Source organism: Calypte anna, chromosome 5A, assembly GCF_003957555.1.
Source record: "Calypte anna isolate BGI_N300 chromosome 5A, bCalAnn1_v1.p, whole genome shotgun sequence".
Classification (NCBI taxonomy): Eukaryota; Metazoa; Chordata; class Aves; order Apodiformes; family Trochilidae; genus Calypte; species Calypte anna.
In genome coordinates this window covers 32,563,383-32,582,248 of record NC_044251.1, presented here as the reverse complement: position 1 = coordinate 32,582,248, position 18,866 = coordinate 32,563,383, and the positions used below count along the sequence as shown (strand labels likewise).

The 18,866-nt window shown below is 38.0% G+C and overlaps 1 protein-coding gene across 2 annotated transcripts in view; it reads right to left on the bottom strand.

The window, feature by feature from the left end:
- TECPR2 (tectonin beta-propeller repeat containing 2) overlaps positions 1–18,866 on the bottom strand; it is a 39,762-nt gene that overhangs the window by 7,879 nt on the left and 13,017 nt on the right. For both annotated transcript variants that reach the window (XM_030451792.1, XM_030451791.1), the window contains 8 exons: positions 18,092–18,275; positions 16,495–16,668; positions 14,706–14,886; positions 13,128–13,269; positions 11,542–11,782; positions 10,032–10,121; positions 8,929–9,162; positions 7,071–7,219 (listed from right to left, as the gene is read on the bottom strand). In XM_030451792.1, the coding sequence (XP_030307652.1) occupies positions 7,071–7,219; positions 8,929–9,162; positions 10,032–10,121; positions 11,542–11,782; positions 13,128–13,269; positions 14,706–14,886; positions 16,495–16,668; positions 18,092–18,275 (1,395 nt within the window). The remainder of the gene's footprint in view (positions 1–7,070; positions 7,220–8,928; positions 9,163–10,031; positions 10,122–11,541; positions 11,783–13,127; positions 13,270–14,705; positions 14,887–16,494; positions 16,669–18,091; positions 18,276–18,866) is intronic.

The following is an 18,866-nucleotide window of genomic DNA, read 5'->3' as shown; positions in this document are numbered from 1 at the left end:
CTTTCTGAATATGGTGATAGCAATGCTTTAAAACAAATACCAGAAGGCTATATAACTGCCAAGTAGAAAAATATAGTGAAATATAGTGACAGCAGTTTTCTTAACTAGCAACAAAAAGGAAGATAATAAGCACTGAATGGAATCGGCATGAGGCCAAGTTTAATAAAATTGCTAGAATTGCATTTTTTCAGTACCTAAGGAACCTTTAATGTAACTTAGGAGTTCTTATGAAAGGCATGCTTGTGAAGAATAGCCCACATTTGAACTTGAATATTATTGCATTCTGAATCAGCTAAGCAAAATACACTGCAGCAGCAGCTTTGATCTATACTTCCTTGCAACCCACCTGGACACAGATCCACACTACTGCCAAACAGTTTTTCCCTACACCAACTTCAAAAGTGCAGTCCTCCAAGAAAATCCTCTCACTATTAATGTCTTCAGGAGGCCTCACATAAGTAAAGATATATGGAATAACAGACTAGCTAGTTTGGTCTGTAGATATCCAGAAGGTTTAATAAGTGTTTCACCTCTCCAACTTAAGCAGAATTGTTCTTTTCAAAGATGCTTCCTCTGCATCTCATCTCCAAAGTACTAAAAGTACAAAGTACAACAACTTACAAGGTGTCTGGACAACAGCTAGGTAATGCAAGTACTCTGTTCCAGTGTGGGGAAAAAAAAAGAAGAAAGAAAAAAAAAAAAAGAAAAAAGAAAAAAGAACAAGAAAAGGAAGACTTGAACAGTCATGTGGATTGTATATTAGAACAGTTTTCCATGGCAAGCACTTTCAAAAGTAGCACAGATGATTCTGAAGTTAAAAAGGATAAAATCCCTCCAAATATCCTTGAAGATCATTTAAAACCAATCCTTCCTACATTCCTTTGGTTTTGGCACCTACCAAAAAAGATGTAATGGCAAAATCTGAGTCTGAGGAGTGCTCATCGCTTCCTCCTGTAATGAACACAAAACTGGCCTTAATAATAATAGAAACCTCACTGAAAAATGCAGAGGCAAGGCAGATGGCAGAGGAAGAAAGCCTCCTGATTTACATTGTGTTCTGTAAAGCAAGCAGAATTTATTTAAAGACAAGAAAGGAAACAAAGACCATTATAACCATTTCTAACAAAGCAAGGCAAAACCAACTTCCTTACACTGAACATAGATCAAGAAAAATGAAGGTACTGAAAAGAAATGAAATCCAGTGTGCACTGGTTTTGCAGAATTGCAGAGAAATTTCCTAAATTTGAAATTATATTTTTAACTACTGTTTGCTTCATATTTTAATAATTCTGAATTGCAGTAAAAGTGGGAAGAGCCTTAATTTTTGTGTGTGTGAGAAAAAACAGCTCCTCCTATATCAATATGAATTCTATTTTCTCTTACCTCTCTTAACAGTTTTAAAATATGAGACAATTAGTATGTTGTTTATGGGAACAGTAGTAAATAAATGGTTTCTCTAACTTGAGATGCAAGAGAGGATTTTATGGCAAACCAAGTTAAGCTGTCCTTTTCTGCTGAGACCCCAGGAACTAAAAAGGATGCATGAAAGCTTTACACTCTAGCCAAACACCAAACATCTCCTTAAAAAAACAAAAACAAACAAACAATCAAAAAAAAAAAAAACCCAGCCCAACCCAAGCAACCAACAAAAAAAACCAAAACAAAAAAAAAACCCTAAAAAACAACCCCTTACTCCACAGTTTGGACAATCTAATCAGATAGTTAAATAAAACTCTTGATTTAATAAAATTAGTTTTTCAACTTGGAACAGGCTGCCCAGGGAAGCTTCAGTGACCATCCCTGAAAGTATTCATAAGATGTGCAGGTGTGGTGCTTAGGGACACGCTTTAGTGATGGACTTGGCAGCATTTATGGTTGGATTAAATGATTTTAAAGATTTTTTCCAGTCTAAAGGACTTTATAAATCTATGATTCTAATAAGCAAATGGCAATTAATAGAAAGTTTAATCTGTTTTTAGAGCAAGAATGATTGTTTAAAAGCAACAGATCATTGGTCACTCATTACACATACTTGTCCTGATCTTGATTTCTTTTAATCCTGTAAAAGGATTAAAGCAAAGCAAAGTTCTGCTATCTGTTATCTGACAGAACCTTTAATGTAAATCTGAGGTGGTGGTTCTTAAAGCCAGTTTTTATCTTAAGCAGGAAGTAAGCATTTCTTAAGATCAGGTTTTGTCTTTCCATCTTTTCCAGAAGGAACCAAAAATCAAAGCTGAAATGTTGAAAGAATTTTTTTCAGACAAGTGCATAACTTCTGGAAACCTTTTAAAGCAATTTGATGATTTTTAACTTTTCACCTTCTAGTCTGTGATCATCCAAATAGTCTTATTGGCTATATTAATTTCATATTTTATTTTCAATTATTATTTCTCCAGATCAGAAATTAGAAAAGTATTAAATCTTCATAGATATACATGCACACATACAGAAACCTACTCTAGAGTATCTACATAGAGAGTATTTCTATTGATTTAAAAAATATATATATTTAATGTATATCGAGGCATACTACAGCAGAAAATGGTTTTGTCCTATATTTTAGGAACAGAATGAAAAATCTTCTATTTCATGGACAATAGTAATTTGAGAGAATTTGGGTCAGCTTTGTCAGTGTCCTTAAAGCATCTTCCAAAAAACTGATTAACTACTTTATTATTTTGACTTCCAAGACTGCAGAACAGAATGGATGAAGTGAAGCACAGAAAATATCTTTACATAAACTACTATGCTCAAGATGATATAATGAATGTTATCAACGACTTCTGAAGTATTGGATAAAATAAAGAAGAGGGAGGACAGAGAACATAAAATGTTATTTTTCGTCTCAAGAGATAATGCAATAGGAGGTTACAAAGGGAAGAGTAACAAATGAAAATGGTTTTAGTCTAGATTAAAAAAAATGCAGTATCACAGAGTAAAGACTCAACTGAAATTAAACAGAGACAATAGTTTTGATGACATTTTGGTCATGCTAAAATCAGTGAATGTCTCTGAATACCTTTATGAAGTTGTGCAAAGATGGATGCTGTGCAACTGCAACACTCTTGTAACAAGAATTGACACCATAAAAGCAGAGTCTGTAGTTGCTCACAAGCTGCTTGTGAGTCATGAGATCTGGGACATGGCAAGTCATATTGGCTCTGACATTTACGAGGGAATGAAATATCCATAGTTGGTTTTAAATTACGTTATTTGAGAATGGTCCTGTACTTAAAAGCAAGTGAAAGGTAATTTTGATTTCTTTCTTCAAATAGAAAATGACCGAATCGTTCACAAATACTTCTTACAGTATTTCTGTTGTTCTGAAGACAGTGATGTAGCATAAACTGTGTCAAAGTCAACTAAGGGATAGATAACAGTAAGGTGCTACTAATAAGCAAATATTGTCCACAGAATAGTCCACTTTTCAGCCATCATGTTATATGTGTTATCCAAACAGTAAGCTAGCATTTGAAAATCATTTTGAATCACAGAATCACAGAATCCTAGGGGTTGAAAGGGACCTCGAAAGATCATCTAGTCCAACCCCCCCTGCCAGAGCAGGGCCACCTAGAGTACATCACATAGGAACGTGTCCAGACGGGTTTTGAATGTCTCCAGTGAAGGAGACTCCACGACCCCCCTGGGCAGCCTGTTCCAGGGCTCTGTCACCCTTACAGTAAAAAAATTTTTTCGAATATTCAACTTGAACCTCCTGTGCTCCAATTTACACCCATTACCCCTTGTCCTATCACTGGTCACTACTGAGAAGAGCCCATCTCCCTGACACTCACCCCTTACATATTTGAAAACATTGATGAGGTCACCCCTCAGTCTCCTCTTCTCCAAACTAAAGAGACCCAGCTCCCTCAGCCTTTCCTCATAAGGGAGATGTTCCACTCCCTTAATCATCTTAGTAGCTCTGCGCTGGACTCTTTCGAGCACTTCACTGTCCTTCTTGAACTGAGGGGCCCAGAACTGGACACAATACTCCAGGTGCGGCCTCACCAATGCAGAATAGAGGGGGAGGAGAACCTCTCTTGACCTACAAACCACACCCTTTCTAATGCACCCCAGGATGCCACTGGCCTTCTTGGCCACAAGGGCACATTGCTGGCTCATGGTCATCTTCTTGTCAACCAGGACCCCCAGGTCTCTTTCACCTACACTGCTCCCCAGCAGGTCAGCCCCCAACCTATACTGGGACATCTTGTTGTTCTTCCCCAAATGCAAGACTCTACACTTCCCCTTGTTGAATTTCATCATGTTTCTCTCTGCCCAACTCTCCAGCCTGTCTAAGTCTCTCTGAATGGCAGCACAGCCTTCTGGTGTGTCAGCCACTCCTCCCAGCTTAGTGTCATCAGCAAACTTGCTGAGGGTACATTCTATACCCTCATCCAAGTCATTGATGAAGATATTGAACAACACCGGTCCCAGCACCGACCCCCGAGGGACTCCACTAGTCACACACCTCCAACCAGATTCTGCCCCATTGACTACAACTCTCTGACTCCTTCCTTTCAACCAGTTCCTGATCCACCTCACTACCTGATCACCAAACCCATAATTGATCAACTTATCTACAAGGATGCTGTGAGAGACGGTGTCAAATGCTTTACTGAAATCAAGATAAACCACATCTACTGCTCTTCCATCATCTATCCACCTAGTAATTTCCTCATAGAAGGCTATGAGGTTAGTCAAACATGATTTACCCTTGATAAAACCATGCTGACTGCTCTCGATGACTCCCATGTCCTTGATATGCCTGGAGATAGTGACAAGAACAAGTTGTTCCATCACCTTTCCAGGGATGGAGGTGAGGCTGACCGGTCTATAGTTACCCGGGTCCTCCTTCTTGCCCTTTTTGTAGACTGGAGTGACATTTGCTATCCTCCAGTCCTCAGGCACCTCTCCTGTTACCCATGACTTACTGAAGATGATGGAGAGTGAAGTTTACATATTTTCTTATTTTACATTAAGCTTTTATAAAAGCATGAATGGCTGCTCCTTAGTACCTTAATGACTTGCTTTAACATGTTGGAATTGTCTCAAAATGAGCATGCAACCCTTGAGTTTTATCTTCTCTTCAAGTAGTGTTTGAATTTTTACCCTTTCATATTGACTCATTAAATTTGCAATGCCAGGTGTTGGCATGATAACAAGACAGAAAATGATACTGGTCTGGGTATGAGCAGGTTATAATTTAACATAACATTATCTAGCTTGTTTGATAAGCTAATAGGAAATAAATTGATTTTCAGCCTTGCCCAATTAGACATTCTCCATAAGGAAGTCACTGCTAAAGAATGAACCACACCAAATCCCAATTTCTTGTAACAAACTACTTCAGAGGAGGAGTAGAGAATACACTTAATATAGACAAAACAGTATCAGTACAGAGAAACAGCTTTTTGGGCTTTCTTCCTGGACAGACAAATCTTTGGTAAGAACACACTACAGAAGTTTAATTATCTTGCACAGCAAACTCAGTTTAAGTGGAATGCTAGAATGTGTTTTTCTCCCTTTTTAAGAATACCACCCTCATGGAAGATAACATCACCAGTGCCCCCAGTCTCCTCTTGCTGCTGCCCTAAAACCCATTAGCAGGAAAAGTCTGTCACTTATAGATTACATGAGAAAGACCCACTTGCAGCACACAAAGAATGAGAAGTGTAATTTAGCCCTTGTTACAAGTAATTTTGGTACTTATCAGCCTGTTTTGCTATCCTGCAAAATAAGGTGCCATTTCTGCGGGTCTGACTCACCACATTCCCAGCACAGAAGAACAAGTCTAACCAAAGCCATGCTGACTAATGAGATGCAAATCTGCAGTTTCATTTCCTTGGTCCCTGCCCTTTTTTGCTGTTACCCCCCCATATTTAGAGAAGTTAATAGCTGGCTGATGAGAGAAATACAGAACTAAAAGTAAATTATGTAAAAACCAAATAAACTAGTGCTACCTCATCACCAGAGATGGATTTTTATTTCTTGCTAAGTCCTTCAAAAAATAACACACATATCAAATTCTTAAAGAGAAATTCTGCAACAAATATAATGTAAATCATGTATGCAGACACATCCAGTGCCACTATGCTAGGTACTGCAGACAGTTCAAGTCATTTCGTGTCAAGGAGCAAGGAAAGAAAGCAGTAGTCAGAGGTCAGCTCGATTACAGCAGTCCCAATCCACAGCACAGAAATTACACCCATCTTGTAGATTAACTTGCAAAGTATTAGAGAAGCAATGAAAGCAAGCACAGAGGTTTAAGGAGAGATTAAAAAAGAAACCAGACATTGGAGAAACATATTTTGTCCCTTCTTTATATTCAGAAAAGCTGTTCCCAGGGTACTTTAGGAGACTCCTTTATGCTCTGATCCTGACAGCTGCCAGGTAGAAAGGACAGGACATAGTTTTCCCATTCAGGGAATAAGCAAGAAGAGCTGTAATTGTACTGCAGGCTTACTACCCACTGGATAGTAAGGAAAGTCCCTAAATCGATGCACTGCACCCTGGCAAGCATTCCAGACTCACAAGGGAGAGGATAAAGGATGAGGGAAGGCAAGCACTTCAGCATTGTGCCACTTGAGCAGAGCTTTTCCCCACCCTCTGCTTTGTGCTGTTTGCCAGTCCAGCTTCTTGGCCAGTGTACAGCAGGTATTCAGTAAATGGTTCAAAGCTGCATCCCACTGCACATCTACAAAGTTGCTGTGTTATGAGGAGCAGTGGAAACTTTCATTTTCCTTTCTACCCTTAATGAAATCTTCCACTTTTGAAAAAAAGACAATTAGATGAATTTGGGGTGACATCTGGTGATAAGGCAGAATATTCAGAGCACATTATACACATTTTTGGGTGGGTTTTTTTCTTTGTTTTTTGTTTGGGTTGGGTTTTTTGTTTGGTTGTGGTTTTTTTAGGGGGTGGAAAATCCTGTAAAAATCAAACATACAGGACATGGTTTTAAGCGACACATTTCAGTTTGTTTTCCTCTACTGTTTTCCACAAGTATTATTCTTTCTCAAATGCATAGATTTAAATCTATGAGTAAAAAAACATAATACACATTTTACCTGTATAGGTGGCTCAATCATTATCCACGCAGGAAGCATCAAACTTGGGTTAAAAGGTTGAGTTCCTACACGGAAGTAAATGCCACCACTGCTGTCACAGGCCCAAACATGCTGATTTCCACAGGTCAAGTTGATCAGCTTTACACCACCTAATCACAAACAGATTCTTAGCAACCTGGCATTTTCCTTTCAAATTTAGGTAATAATGAGAACTTTTATTTAGCCTTCATTGTATTAAAATAGCCTTAAATACAGTCACATAAAAACGATTAAACATTAATATAACTTGTGAGAGAAAAAAATCACTGGACACAGTTCATAAAAACAAACAGGTAATGTATGTGAGGTATTTCTCCTTTTAATCTAAAAATCAGTGTTTTAGTTGTAGGATACTGCAATTTCTAAAGCACACTAAAAATATACTATTAAAATAGCTGAGTTCAAGCAGGGAAACATTCTGTGACAAATGTTATCAGTGCTAGGCAAACTTTCACATGACCTAGTGTGAACTATCCTCTGTAGCTGGCCATACTTTAGGCTTTTAAAGGTGTTGATCTACTAATACAGTCAGCAGTGAATGTTCTTAATGCTACCAGAACTTTAAAAATATGAGAGCATATGGATTAGGCATTTCAGTGTTAACATATCAGTGTCTCATCTTTAAATAAACGAGCTGATTGTCAAATGGATTTATATTCTGCAGTGCACATACTTACTACACCTATCCCAAAAGTGAAACAGTATTTTACCCTTCTTAAGTCAGCACAATGAAAATAATGCTGCCAAATAAATGTGTTTTGAAATGTTGGAATGCTTTTGCTGTGTTGTTGTGGGGTTTTTTTTTGCACACATCAATTTGCACACTAAAATTTTGCAAAGATAGTAGAGAAGCACAACAACACAATGCTAAGTAATGGAAAACATGTTCTACAGAAACAGGGACCCAATCAGTACAGATATACTACAGAAGGAATGCCCTGGCCAGACTCCAGACTAAAAGGTCTAAAAATAGTCCTCACTCCTCGACTGAACGTGTCAGCACAGCTTGGGATATCCCATTCTTGGTAACAGTTCTCTCTTCAGTGATGTGAAATACAGCAACAAATCCTTGTTAAGTGCACCACATACAGCATTCCTTAGAGAGGGGGTGCAATTTTATGTCACAGAGTACACGATTAAAGCATTTTTGCAGCAGGCAATACTCTGTCATTAAGGCTTGCTAGGAAAAAGAATAGGGCACAACAGAACTACACCCTTTATCTTTTAGTTATCTGTAACAGCAAACAGATCTAATTAACCAAAATTATTTAACTTCTGAATCATAGGAATTAATTCATCTCACCCTAAAACTTCCTTTCATCATGCAGCTTCATATTAAAAACAAATGACAAAATTATGCATAACCGTTTCTACAGCTTGGATAAAGACATTTAGAATAACTTTCTTTTGCAGGCAGAGGCTTAACATTCAGCTGTGAAGCCACAATCTTACTTAAAACCTCATTATTCCTTCTAACAAAGTATGACTCAAAGTAGTAGCTTTGTCACATGATGTTTCAGCTGTTGAAATGTTCTGATCCAAACAAACATCAGAGCATTCAAACATGGAATTACATATCACCTACTCTGCATAGCTGGTATTATTTACATCTACAGTACAACTTGATATTAAAAAATGCAGCCCTCATGCAAATGTTTTGGGGTTTCTTCCTTCTTCCACTTTTTTTATCATAGGAGAACGTCATGCTAACCACATTTATCTACACTTTAGAGAAAGTAGCACGATTCAGAGGCATTGTTTATTGTTGACCTAAAGGTCATTCTACTGTGTTTAGAGATATTCTACTGAAATGCCATACCTAGCTGGGAGAGATCCAGTTTTGTCCAATGCATCCCTGTTGGACAGCTGGATGAAAGTGTTCTGATAAATATCTGCCCAAGACTATCCAAACCCCAAATGGCATCCTGGCAGGCAGAGTAGTGCACCATTTCAGTGTCTGGTGGCAGCTGCACTGTAGATGGATGAAACTGAGGATTCTGATCACTGACACAAAACAGATCCTTATTGCTTTGACACAGCCACAGAAAGCTTCCTATAGAAAGGAAATTTCTGTTATTAAAACCATTCCTACTCCAGTCTAAGAAAGCTTACAGAGCTGCTTCTTCTGAAAATTAAAAAAAAAAACACAAACCCAAACCAGTACATTTGAAGACAAAACTAAGTATTTCTGGCCAGGTTCATTCAGAGTAAGATTTTGAAGTACAACTACACATCCCAAGCTCTAATCAAGGCAACAATATACTCCCTTTCTCAAATTAAGTAAGCAGTAAGTGATCTCATTTGAAGAAACATCTCATAGAGAAACTAATAGAGAGAAGACATACATAATAGTGCACTTTGTTTTTTAATTTTGCTCTTCTTTATCCCTGATAATGGCCTTTGAAAAATAGCATTCCTTTTCAACACAAAATCACACATTTTTGCCAAAAGAGCTAGTGTATTTAGCTAAAGCAACTGCTAAATGTTTTAACTACCAGTTGAATTCCTTAGCATGGTTGCACTTTTACTAATAAAATGTGCAATTTTGCTGCTGAGGGAACATGTACATGGTCAGTATACACATTCCAGCAAAGCATGCTCCAAGACTTTATATCACAAATTCTGGCAACTTATGCAGCAGCAGTTTAGAAAGTTACTGCTCCTGAAGTACTATCTGTTTCTCTGTAGGATGACACACCCCACTAAAAGTGGCAGAGTGAATTAAATGCCTTTTTTTTTAATTAAATATCCATCAGTCTTACAGATGTATTTCCACCCTACTTCAAATATTTTAGATCCCTGTATACAGAAAAGGCACCCAAAATCTGAAGTAACTGAGGATTTTTAATTAATTGTAACACCAATTCAACTCCATTAAAAAAAAATCCAGATATTATATGCTTGCACTGTTGTTTCACTAACCTTCTTTAGAAGAAGCTGTGGAAGCCAACACAAAAACCCATTTTGTGGCAGAAGCAGTACCACGAGGCACAACATTATTCCAATAAGTGCCTTGAAAGAAAGAACAGAGTGATATTAGTACAAAGTTAATTTTCTATTGAAGTATGTTACTATTTAAAATGCTACTATTTTAAAGAAATTCTATTGCAACCAATTAAGTATCATCTAGACAAGAACTTCGATTTAAAACTGTCAAGATACTACTGGGGAGGAGGCAGAAAACATCCCCCCTAGCACATACATACACATTTTTACACATATGTAGAAAACTGGGAATGCAAAAGAGAAGAGAGAAGATAATTGTCTTCAACAGGAGACCAACCTGGTGACAAAGTTAAGCAGACAATACTCTATGTCTATTCTTAGGGCTTACCTGACGAAAAACTGTACTAAATCAGAATTCTATTTTGAAAAATATAGCAAGAAAGATAAAGTAATAATTCTATTATCACTATAAAATCTTCAAATTGTTTGGGTTGGAGAGAACCTTAAAGATCATCTAGTTCAAACACCCCTACCATGGGCAGAGACACCTCCCACTACACCAGATTAGTCAAAGCCCCATCCAGCCTGGCCCTGAACACTCCCAGGATGGGGCATCCACAACTTCCCTGTGTTTCTGCATCTCACCACCCTCACACTAAAGACTCTGTTCCTCATGTAAATATACCATCTTCCAGTTTAAAACCATTTAAACCCCTTCATCCTCTCTTTACACATGGCCTTGTGAAAAGTCCCTCCCCAGATTTCTTGTAGGCCCCCTTCAGGTGCTAGAAAATGCTTTAAGGTCTCCCCAGAGCCTTCTCTTTTCCAGAATGAACAACCCCAGTTCTCTCAGCCTGTCCTCACAGGAAAGGTGCTCCAGCCCTCAGAACTGTACACAGTACTCCAGGTGGGGTCTCATGAGAGCAGAGCAGAGGGGAAGAATTACCTCCCTTGACCTGCTGGCCACACTTCTTTTTGATGCAGCCCAGGACACAGTTGGCTTTCTGAGCTGAGAGTGACCACTGCCAGCTCGTGTTGAGCTTCTCATCAACCAGCATCCCCAAGACCTTTTCTTCAGGGCTGTTCTCAATCTGTTCTTCCCCCAACCTGTAACTGTGTTTGGGATTGCTAAACCATAATGTTACTGTTTGGCATAGTCACACTATGAACCAGACTCCATTGTGCTAGATTTAACAGGAACAACAGTTTAAGATTGCTTTCTCAACCCAGAGAAGAGATGAGTTTAGGTACTCAAAGGAGTAATGAGCACAGTTCACTTGTGGACACTGAATTTTCCATTAAAAAAAATTCTCTTTAAACGGAAAAGTATTTAAGAACAAATGTTAAGGAACAATTTAATTCAGTTTTTAAACACGGAACTGTTTGCTAAGGCTGTCCTAACTCATCATGGATAATTTTTACAGTTACAGAACTCTGTTACTTTTCCCTAATAATTCAAAAATACGAGATGTAAAATCACACCAACCTATTAAGTTTCCTTTTGCCACATGGAATTCATTTTTGCCTGAAGAGATCCAGACTCCACTGCCATTGACTCCAAGGAGGCTGGGTTGGCACTGAAGCTGCTGTGACCAAAATGCCATCCGAAGTTTATCGGCCACCTTCTCCACAGGTGCCTGAGCTGCTGTTGCCACTGTGTGAGTTGCCTGGATTATTGTCTGGAAAAGGCTGCACTGGTCAAATACTACATAATCAGTGATGCTTACCTGGGGAAAGAAAACAAAAAAGTTCTTAATAATTGGTTAAGGTTTTGGGTGAACTGCAGAATCTTTGATTAGAAGCTTTGTGTGTCTGCGCTTTATGCACAGGAAATCTACCAAGAGTTTAGAAATCTTCAAAGTATAGGAAGGGAAAAATAAAAACAGTACATTTTGAATAAGTAAGAATCCTTATAATAAACCAGAACCAATATTAATCATCAGCTTAAAACTCCTTCCTACCCAAAAATCCACTCTGAATTCTGCATTTTAAGATAGCCCTTTGTTTGGGGATGACTCTCCCGCTAAAAACATGTTTAACTCTGCAAACTAGGAGGTGAATTTTCAGATTCCCAAAGGAAGAGAGAAACCTGCATAGTGTAGTAATTTAAATCACATCACAGAAACTTGTATCTGATACTCCTTTACAACAGCCTTATGGTCATTTTAATTCAGAAGGTGAGAAAAGGTCTAAATAAGCAATTGCCCAAGTTCTGTCATGAACTACTGAGGTTGGCAACACTCTGGGATATTCCTACAAAGGAAATAAATGCTTAAAAACACAAAAATAAAGCAGATTGCCAATAACCCTAAAGACAAGTTATTCATAATGCCTGTGTGTGGAAGAGATTATTTATGCACATAAGTTCAAATTCATTTATGTTAGGTAGACTAGACATGCAGACAAACAAAATTTTCTGTATCACTTTTGTAACCCCTCCTCCTCCCCACCTACCTCTGGGGAAAATAAGAAAAGCTGAGGAATATTAACAGTCCACTAACTTTGTTTTTACCCACATATCTATGACTGAAGCAAGCAGCCCACACTGTTCAAAGAAACCTCATTTGAATGGAAAAATACCTTATAAAAGCATTTTTACAAGGTTACTTGTTACTTATTTCATCTAGTTAGGGAAAAGGAAATTGTATTCAGCACCCAGACTTGAATGCTCTGCCTAAGCAGTACATCCTCTTGCCATGGTTAAGATACTGAGCTACGTGCACCATTGCCATGACTTGGTAGAGCATTTCTTGTGTTCTTGAAAACTGCTCTGATGCTGCTCTGGATGATCACAGGATAGGGGGTTGTTTGTTTGTTTGTGGGTTTTTTGGCTGTGGGGTTTTTTTGTTTGGTTTGGGTTTTTTGGGGCGGAAGGGTTGTTGTTGTGGTTTTTTTTTACAGACATGAAAAGGGATTTCAGTCAGAGCCACGCTGCTGTTTTGATACACTGAATAAATAATACTGTAATATATCAAACAGTTACTTGAATTCTTAGGATCTCATGGGAAAACAATGCAAATAATAAGCCCAAGGTAAAAGACTAAACTGAAAGCAAAATAAAAAAATGCCTACTTGCCACCAATGGTTATCATCTCCTTGTGGTTTCTTTGAAACTATACCAGTTCTGAACCACAGATTTCCATGGATATCCAAAGCCCATAATGTCTGCTGATCTCCAAGGGTTATGCACACTGGTTCCAAAGCTTGCATTTCACTGGAAATGCAAACAAGTAAAAAAAATTAAAAACCTTACTTCAAATTTATGCTTTTGGTATTTGAAGGAAGCTGTTATAATACTAACAGCCATTCAAAATGATTGAACTCAGTGTGTCCAAGCTTCAAAATACATTTGATTTAAATGTGCACAGTTATTCAGTAATTCAAATTTTATATGTATTTGTTTGCATAAGTCAAAACTATTCAACAACAAAAAAATGAGTTCTTCAAAAATCACTAGAGTTGAAGCCTGGATACATAACAACAAAACCAACCAAAACCTGTTTTGTTCAGTAAATAAGAAATAAAGAGATTTGTTCTTTAAGTTTTTGATAAAGCAGCACTATAGATGTATCTGCTCCAATTTCTTTGACCTATTCTAAGAACAACACTAGCAATTCAGCACCCATAAACAGAAAACCCAACATAACTACGTGACAAAGCTAAATGTTGAGTTTCAGACAGTAAGCTTCCTGTATTAGTAAATAAGTAAGTTTCAAGCTCAGAAAGTCAACAGGATCAGGTGATCATATCAGACATTTAAAAGCTAGGTTCTCTAAAAGAAACAGCTTCGTCAGCTTTCTCAACAGTTCAAGAACAAATACAGACTGCCCAAACAAATACAAAGCCCAAGAACATTAAATGTACCTAAGGTCAAGAAGATATTTTCATTAAATAAACAAAGTACATGCAAATTTCAAATTTGAACAAGACACTGAATATTTTCTTAGACTTTCCAAGAGCCAAATACAAGGTTGGAAGGTAACAAAAATTAAAGCTTCACCATAGGAGTTTCAGTAGAAGATAAAATCATATGACAGCAAGAACTGGAATTTCTTCCTAAACTTGCTTCAGGCTGATGTCTCAGGAGAGATCATATTTTAGACTCTCAAAGCCAGTAGTAAATGATCAGTGGTTTATCTTTATCACAAATTAATTACTGTGAGCATAGGATCAACTAGAAAGCTAGATTCCAATTACCCAGGATGTTTACAAAAATCTGTGACTGAGAAGTGGAAAAGTATTATGACCAAGAAAATGCTGAGATTTAATATCAGAAAAAAATTAGTTAGATATCTGGACAGTTCATGAAAGCCATTATGGCAAAAATTAAAGAAACTGTATTTAATTTAAAAAGTCATATTAACAGATACTATAAAGACCATTTAAAAAAGGTTCCCACTTTCTTAAATTCTCTTTAACTGTGCTGCCACTTGTGTTTAAGTCAATTTCTTTCCTTACATTGCAGCCATTCATCAGACAGAAAAACACCAGTTAGTCTGAATATGGCTGGACAAAGACTAAAGGAAACACACACACACACATGCATACACAAGTTTGGTAACACTTTTTCAAACATCAAGTAATTCTAGCTCTGAAAACCATTATTTATGTCATTTTGTTGAGTACACTGTCCCAGCACAGTGTCATTACCTGACAATATCACTCTTCCACTGCTCTCCCTCAGGACAAAAGCTGCGCACGCCCTCCCGGTACAGCAGCGCCCGCTGCTCGCTCAGTGCCCACACCACATTATTTCTGGATGTGACCTGGGACAGGGGGCAGGGGCAGTCAACCTTTACTGCTCGGGCACATGGACGATCTACACTCAGGCCTAGAAATTAGAAAAGGGAAGATTGCTTTACAAACTTTGGCTTTTTGTAACTCAAAGAAAAGACCAACCGACCCAGGAGAAGAAAATGAGGAAACACCCCTGGACGTGCTGACACTTTTCATTTGGTCATAATTTCCTTGACTGAGTGTTCTTTCTGTAAAGTATTAATTATTTCCTTGAATCTAGCTGAATCTGTATTTTAAGAGATGAAACACTGCATCCCTTTCAACATCGTTCAAAGCACTTGAGTCCTGTCTTAGCATTTCTTTTCGTTTTCTCCCTCTAGCGTCAGTATCAGGGATCTGCATTTATGGAGCTCATGGTATTAGACTTGACAGAAGCATCAAAGACAAAAGGCAGTAATGGAAGAACTTCTGTAGAAAACATGCCAGGGAGAGAGGCAACCTGATCTGAACTGTGGTACCAGAGCTATTACAAAAGAGCATGCCACAGTGTGTAATACTGAAAGGAGGAGAGAGGTTCAGGTAGATTTACAGGTAGTTTGCATACATTTATACATATTAATCTAGAGGAAAATGCCTTCTTCACAATTACACTGAAGCTTGTTTTGCATGGCCGTATGTAAAACATCTCAAGAGAGATTAAGCTTTTGCTTAAAAATATCTCTATTTTTATTTTAAAATCTTCTCATGCTGCCTAAGTAAGCATGAACAGACTCATCTGTATGATATTCTGAACAAGAAGAATGCTCATTTCCAAACCTCTTGTTATAGGAGTTAGGACAGTGGAGGGAATGAAAAAATTGTGGAGAAACAGCTCTCACTGTTTGCCTCACATTAACAAGACATATACTGAGAATTTATTTTCAGGATCAAAGACAAATTTCAGAGACCTACAAGGAGCAGAATGTAAGCTGATGTCATCAAACCAATCTCTTCACAGGGAAGAAAAACATTGATTCAAACCTCCACAGAGCCCTGTGTAATTGACATCAAAAGTTCATCCTTTATCACCATGATCCATATTTGCTGGCAATATGCACATGATCTTGGGCAGGCCACTTGACTTCTCTATAACTACCAAACCTAATTATAAGATAATACCTTTTCCTTTCATTATCAGGTGGTAACTCCTACCTGCAACAGATCTGTGCTTTTAAAAAAAACAGCTTCCAATTTCGTCTCCTCTGTCACTCTACCTGAACTTCTTCTGAACTGTCACACACTATCTTACCACCTTTCAAAGTCCTTAAAACCTTGTTAAAATCATTAAAGCAAGAAACTAAAACCCACTTAAGGCTCAATTTCAGTGTGCCATACTGGTTTCAAGGCAAGGATATGGTTTCAGTATTTTCTGCAATCCTTTACCATTTATCTGCAAACACCCCTTATTCTTCCCATATCATAAAATCTCTTTACTGTACATACTCCATGAGGCATGAAAAATAAGTGGCTACGAACTGGCTTTTCTAGCCTACTAATTATACAGAATGTCATGTGTTTCCAACCATTTCTCATGATAAAAAGAATTCCCTACATCCTGGCTGTGGATAAAAGTTTAAAACAAATTGTGGTAATTCCACAGACTTGAACTCTAATCATCGTATCCTGCAAAAAAATTTAAAGAGCCTGCAATGCATTCACATACCTGTTTGCAGATACAGATCTCCATTTGTTCTGATAATCCAGGCAGTGTCATCACTTAAAGCTACAAATACAGCCTGGGGTAAAGCCTCATACCAGTGGCGTTTTCCTTTTATAGTTACTTTTCCACAAGCAAATGCTTTGTTAGTTTTCTGTTCAATCTTCCACAGAAGAGACCCTGTATGAGGAGTTCAAAGAGAATAACATGACTTAGCAATTACTGTAGCAAAGACAGATGATTTGTCCTTCCTACACTGTTGCGAGGTAAAAGGCAAACCAAGAGCGTTACATAAAAACACAAGATTTAAAAATGCTTCTAATATTGTTTTTAAAGCAAGACCAGAACACAGGCCAACTTCTTTAGGAATTGCTGAAATGCATTTACCATTCAAGTACATGTGATTTTTAAGTGTTCAAATGCAAGTCACTTCTTATTTATACACTGAAAACTAACAGAACTACTTTGAGTCAAGGGCAAATAAGCCTACAATTAAGAGACTGAAGTTCACAGCTTGCTTCTGTACTAGTTTGGTACACCTTCAGTAAATAAAAGGGGTTAATTACAGTGCTTTCACTTTTTACAAATACCAGTATTATTAATAAGGCAAATTGTAACATTTGTGGACCAGTCATGCATGACAATCACCTTAAAAAGGTGGGCAGTGCTATTACCTGCTTTTACCTGTAGTATGTCACGAGCAGACAAAGCTCAGAAATGCATCTGCACAAATCCATCTTGAGAACTTTCCCTCACCCAAATTAGCAAGGATAGATCAGAAAAAGAAAACCAAATGGAAATACAAAATTAACTGCTGATTGGCATCCTTGCCAGTTCACACCAGAACAGTACATTGTCATATTAAATTTGAATAATTCCAGAGATTGGAATTCCATTTTGATGTTTGTGATTAATGTGCTCTTGTGTTAATACAGGAGACTGTAGATGCTAGAAATTTGTATGGATTATATGAAAAAACGGGCAAGCTCCTGAAATTGAGGGATAATAAATGAAGAGAAACAATCTCTAGCCTGGTAAATCTCTAAGCCACCAACAAATGCAGTCTGAAACTACCAAGGGCAAACATCATTTATTCTAGCTTGTTCGATTTTTCTGCAGACATGTACTTCTGACAACTGCTAAGGACAAGCACCTAGCTGGATGAACTTATGGTCTCACCAAGTACCACCACTCTTACACGTTTTTGTCTGTAACAAAAGCCAGCTACAGATCAAGTAAAATATCTTTCTTATAAAAAACAGCAGATCTTCCTCTACAGAGAGAACGGATGACAGGGGAAGTAGTAGCAATGCAGTGAAAAAAAAGTAAAAAAAGTAAAGTAAGTAAAAAAAAAGTCTACAAGAAACTTGTATTTTCACACCAGTCCTGTAACAATCTAGAAGGCCAAAAATGACACAAGATTATAGCCAAAACCTGTTTAATTTTAATCCAATATAGCCCCCATTCACAGTCGTCCAGAACAAACTCATTTGAATGCACCAAGAATGCACAATACTTCTAGAAGGAGAGGGGAGAGCGGAGAGCGAAAGGCACAAATCTATGTAAGTTTTTTATTTTTGAGGTAAAGTAGAAGCCAACCAACCTGAGGGGGAAACTGCCACTTGCTGGACACCATCTTCAAACTTCTGCCAGCGCAGACCCGCTGCAGGCAGAGCACTGCAGTACAGGCTGCCTCTGTAGTCCAGGCACCAAATGTACTTCTCTGAGACCACCAAGCTCAGGATGCCATAGCCAGGGCCAGAGTATCCCATCCAGCTCTCTGCAAACTAAAAACTGTAGAGTCAGAACAGTCTCAGGTGTCTTCAAACTGCACAAGAAAATGGTTATGGAAGCACAGCAGCTCCTGTATCTTGATCAAAAAACTGAACTTAAGGTTAATCGAGGAGTAAATTTGCCTTGGGTAAAATAGAGCTAAATTTGTTCTCTAGGATAGTACATACTGTGAACTAGGACTGCTAGAACCAAAGTTTTAGCAAAAAAGTCCAAACCCTTCACACTGTTATCTACCTCGAAAAAGTGAAAAATCTCCTCAAATTATTTAAAGAGCACATATTTAAAGGAAATAGCAGATGCAAAAAATAACTAAAAAAATGTACAAACTGTCTATTATCTAGGAAAATATTTATTTCTGTAAGTGATGAGCAAAGGGAACAAGACAGCTGGCCTGCAGAGACAGCTAAATATCCAACTCCAATGCTCCCACTGCATACATGACCCATAGTGCAAGCATGTCATGAAATGAGGCAACCAGGTGCCACTAATTGCCAGGTAGTGGGCATGAGCTTGTGTTAAGCCCACCTGTGCCTTTATTGACCCCCTAATCCTGCTCATGCGCAGTTGGGGCCCACCCTAATCAG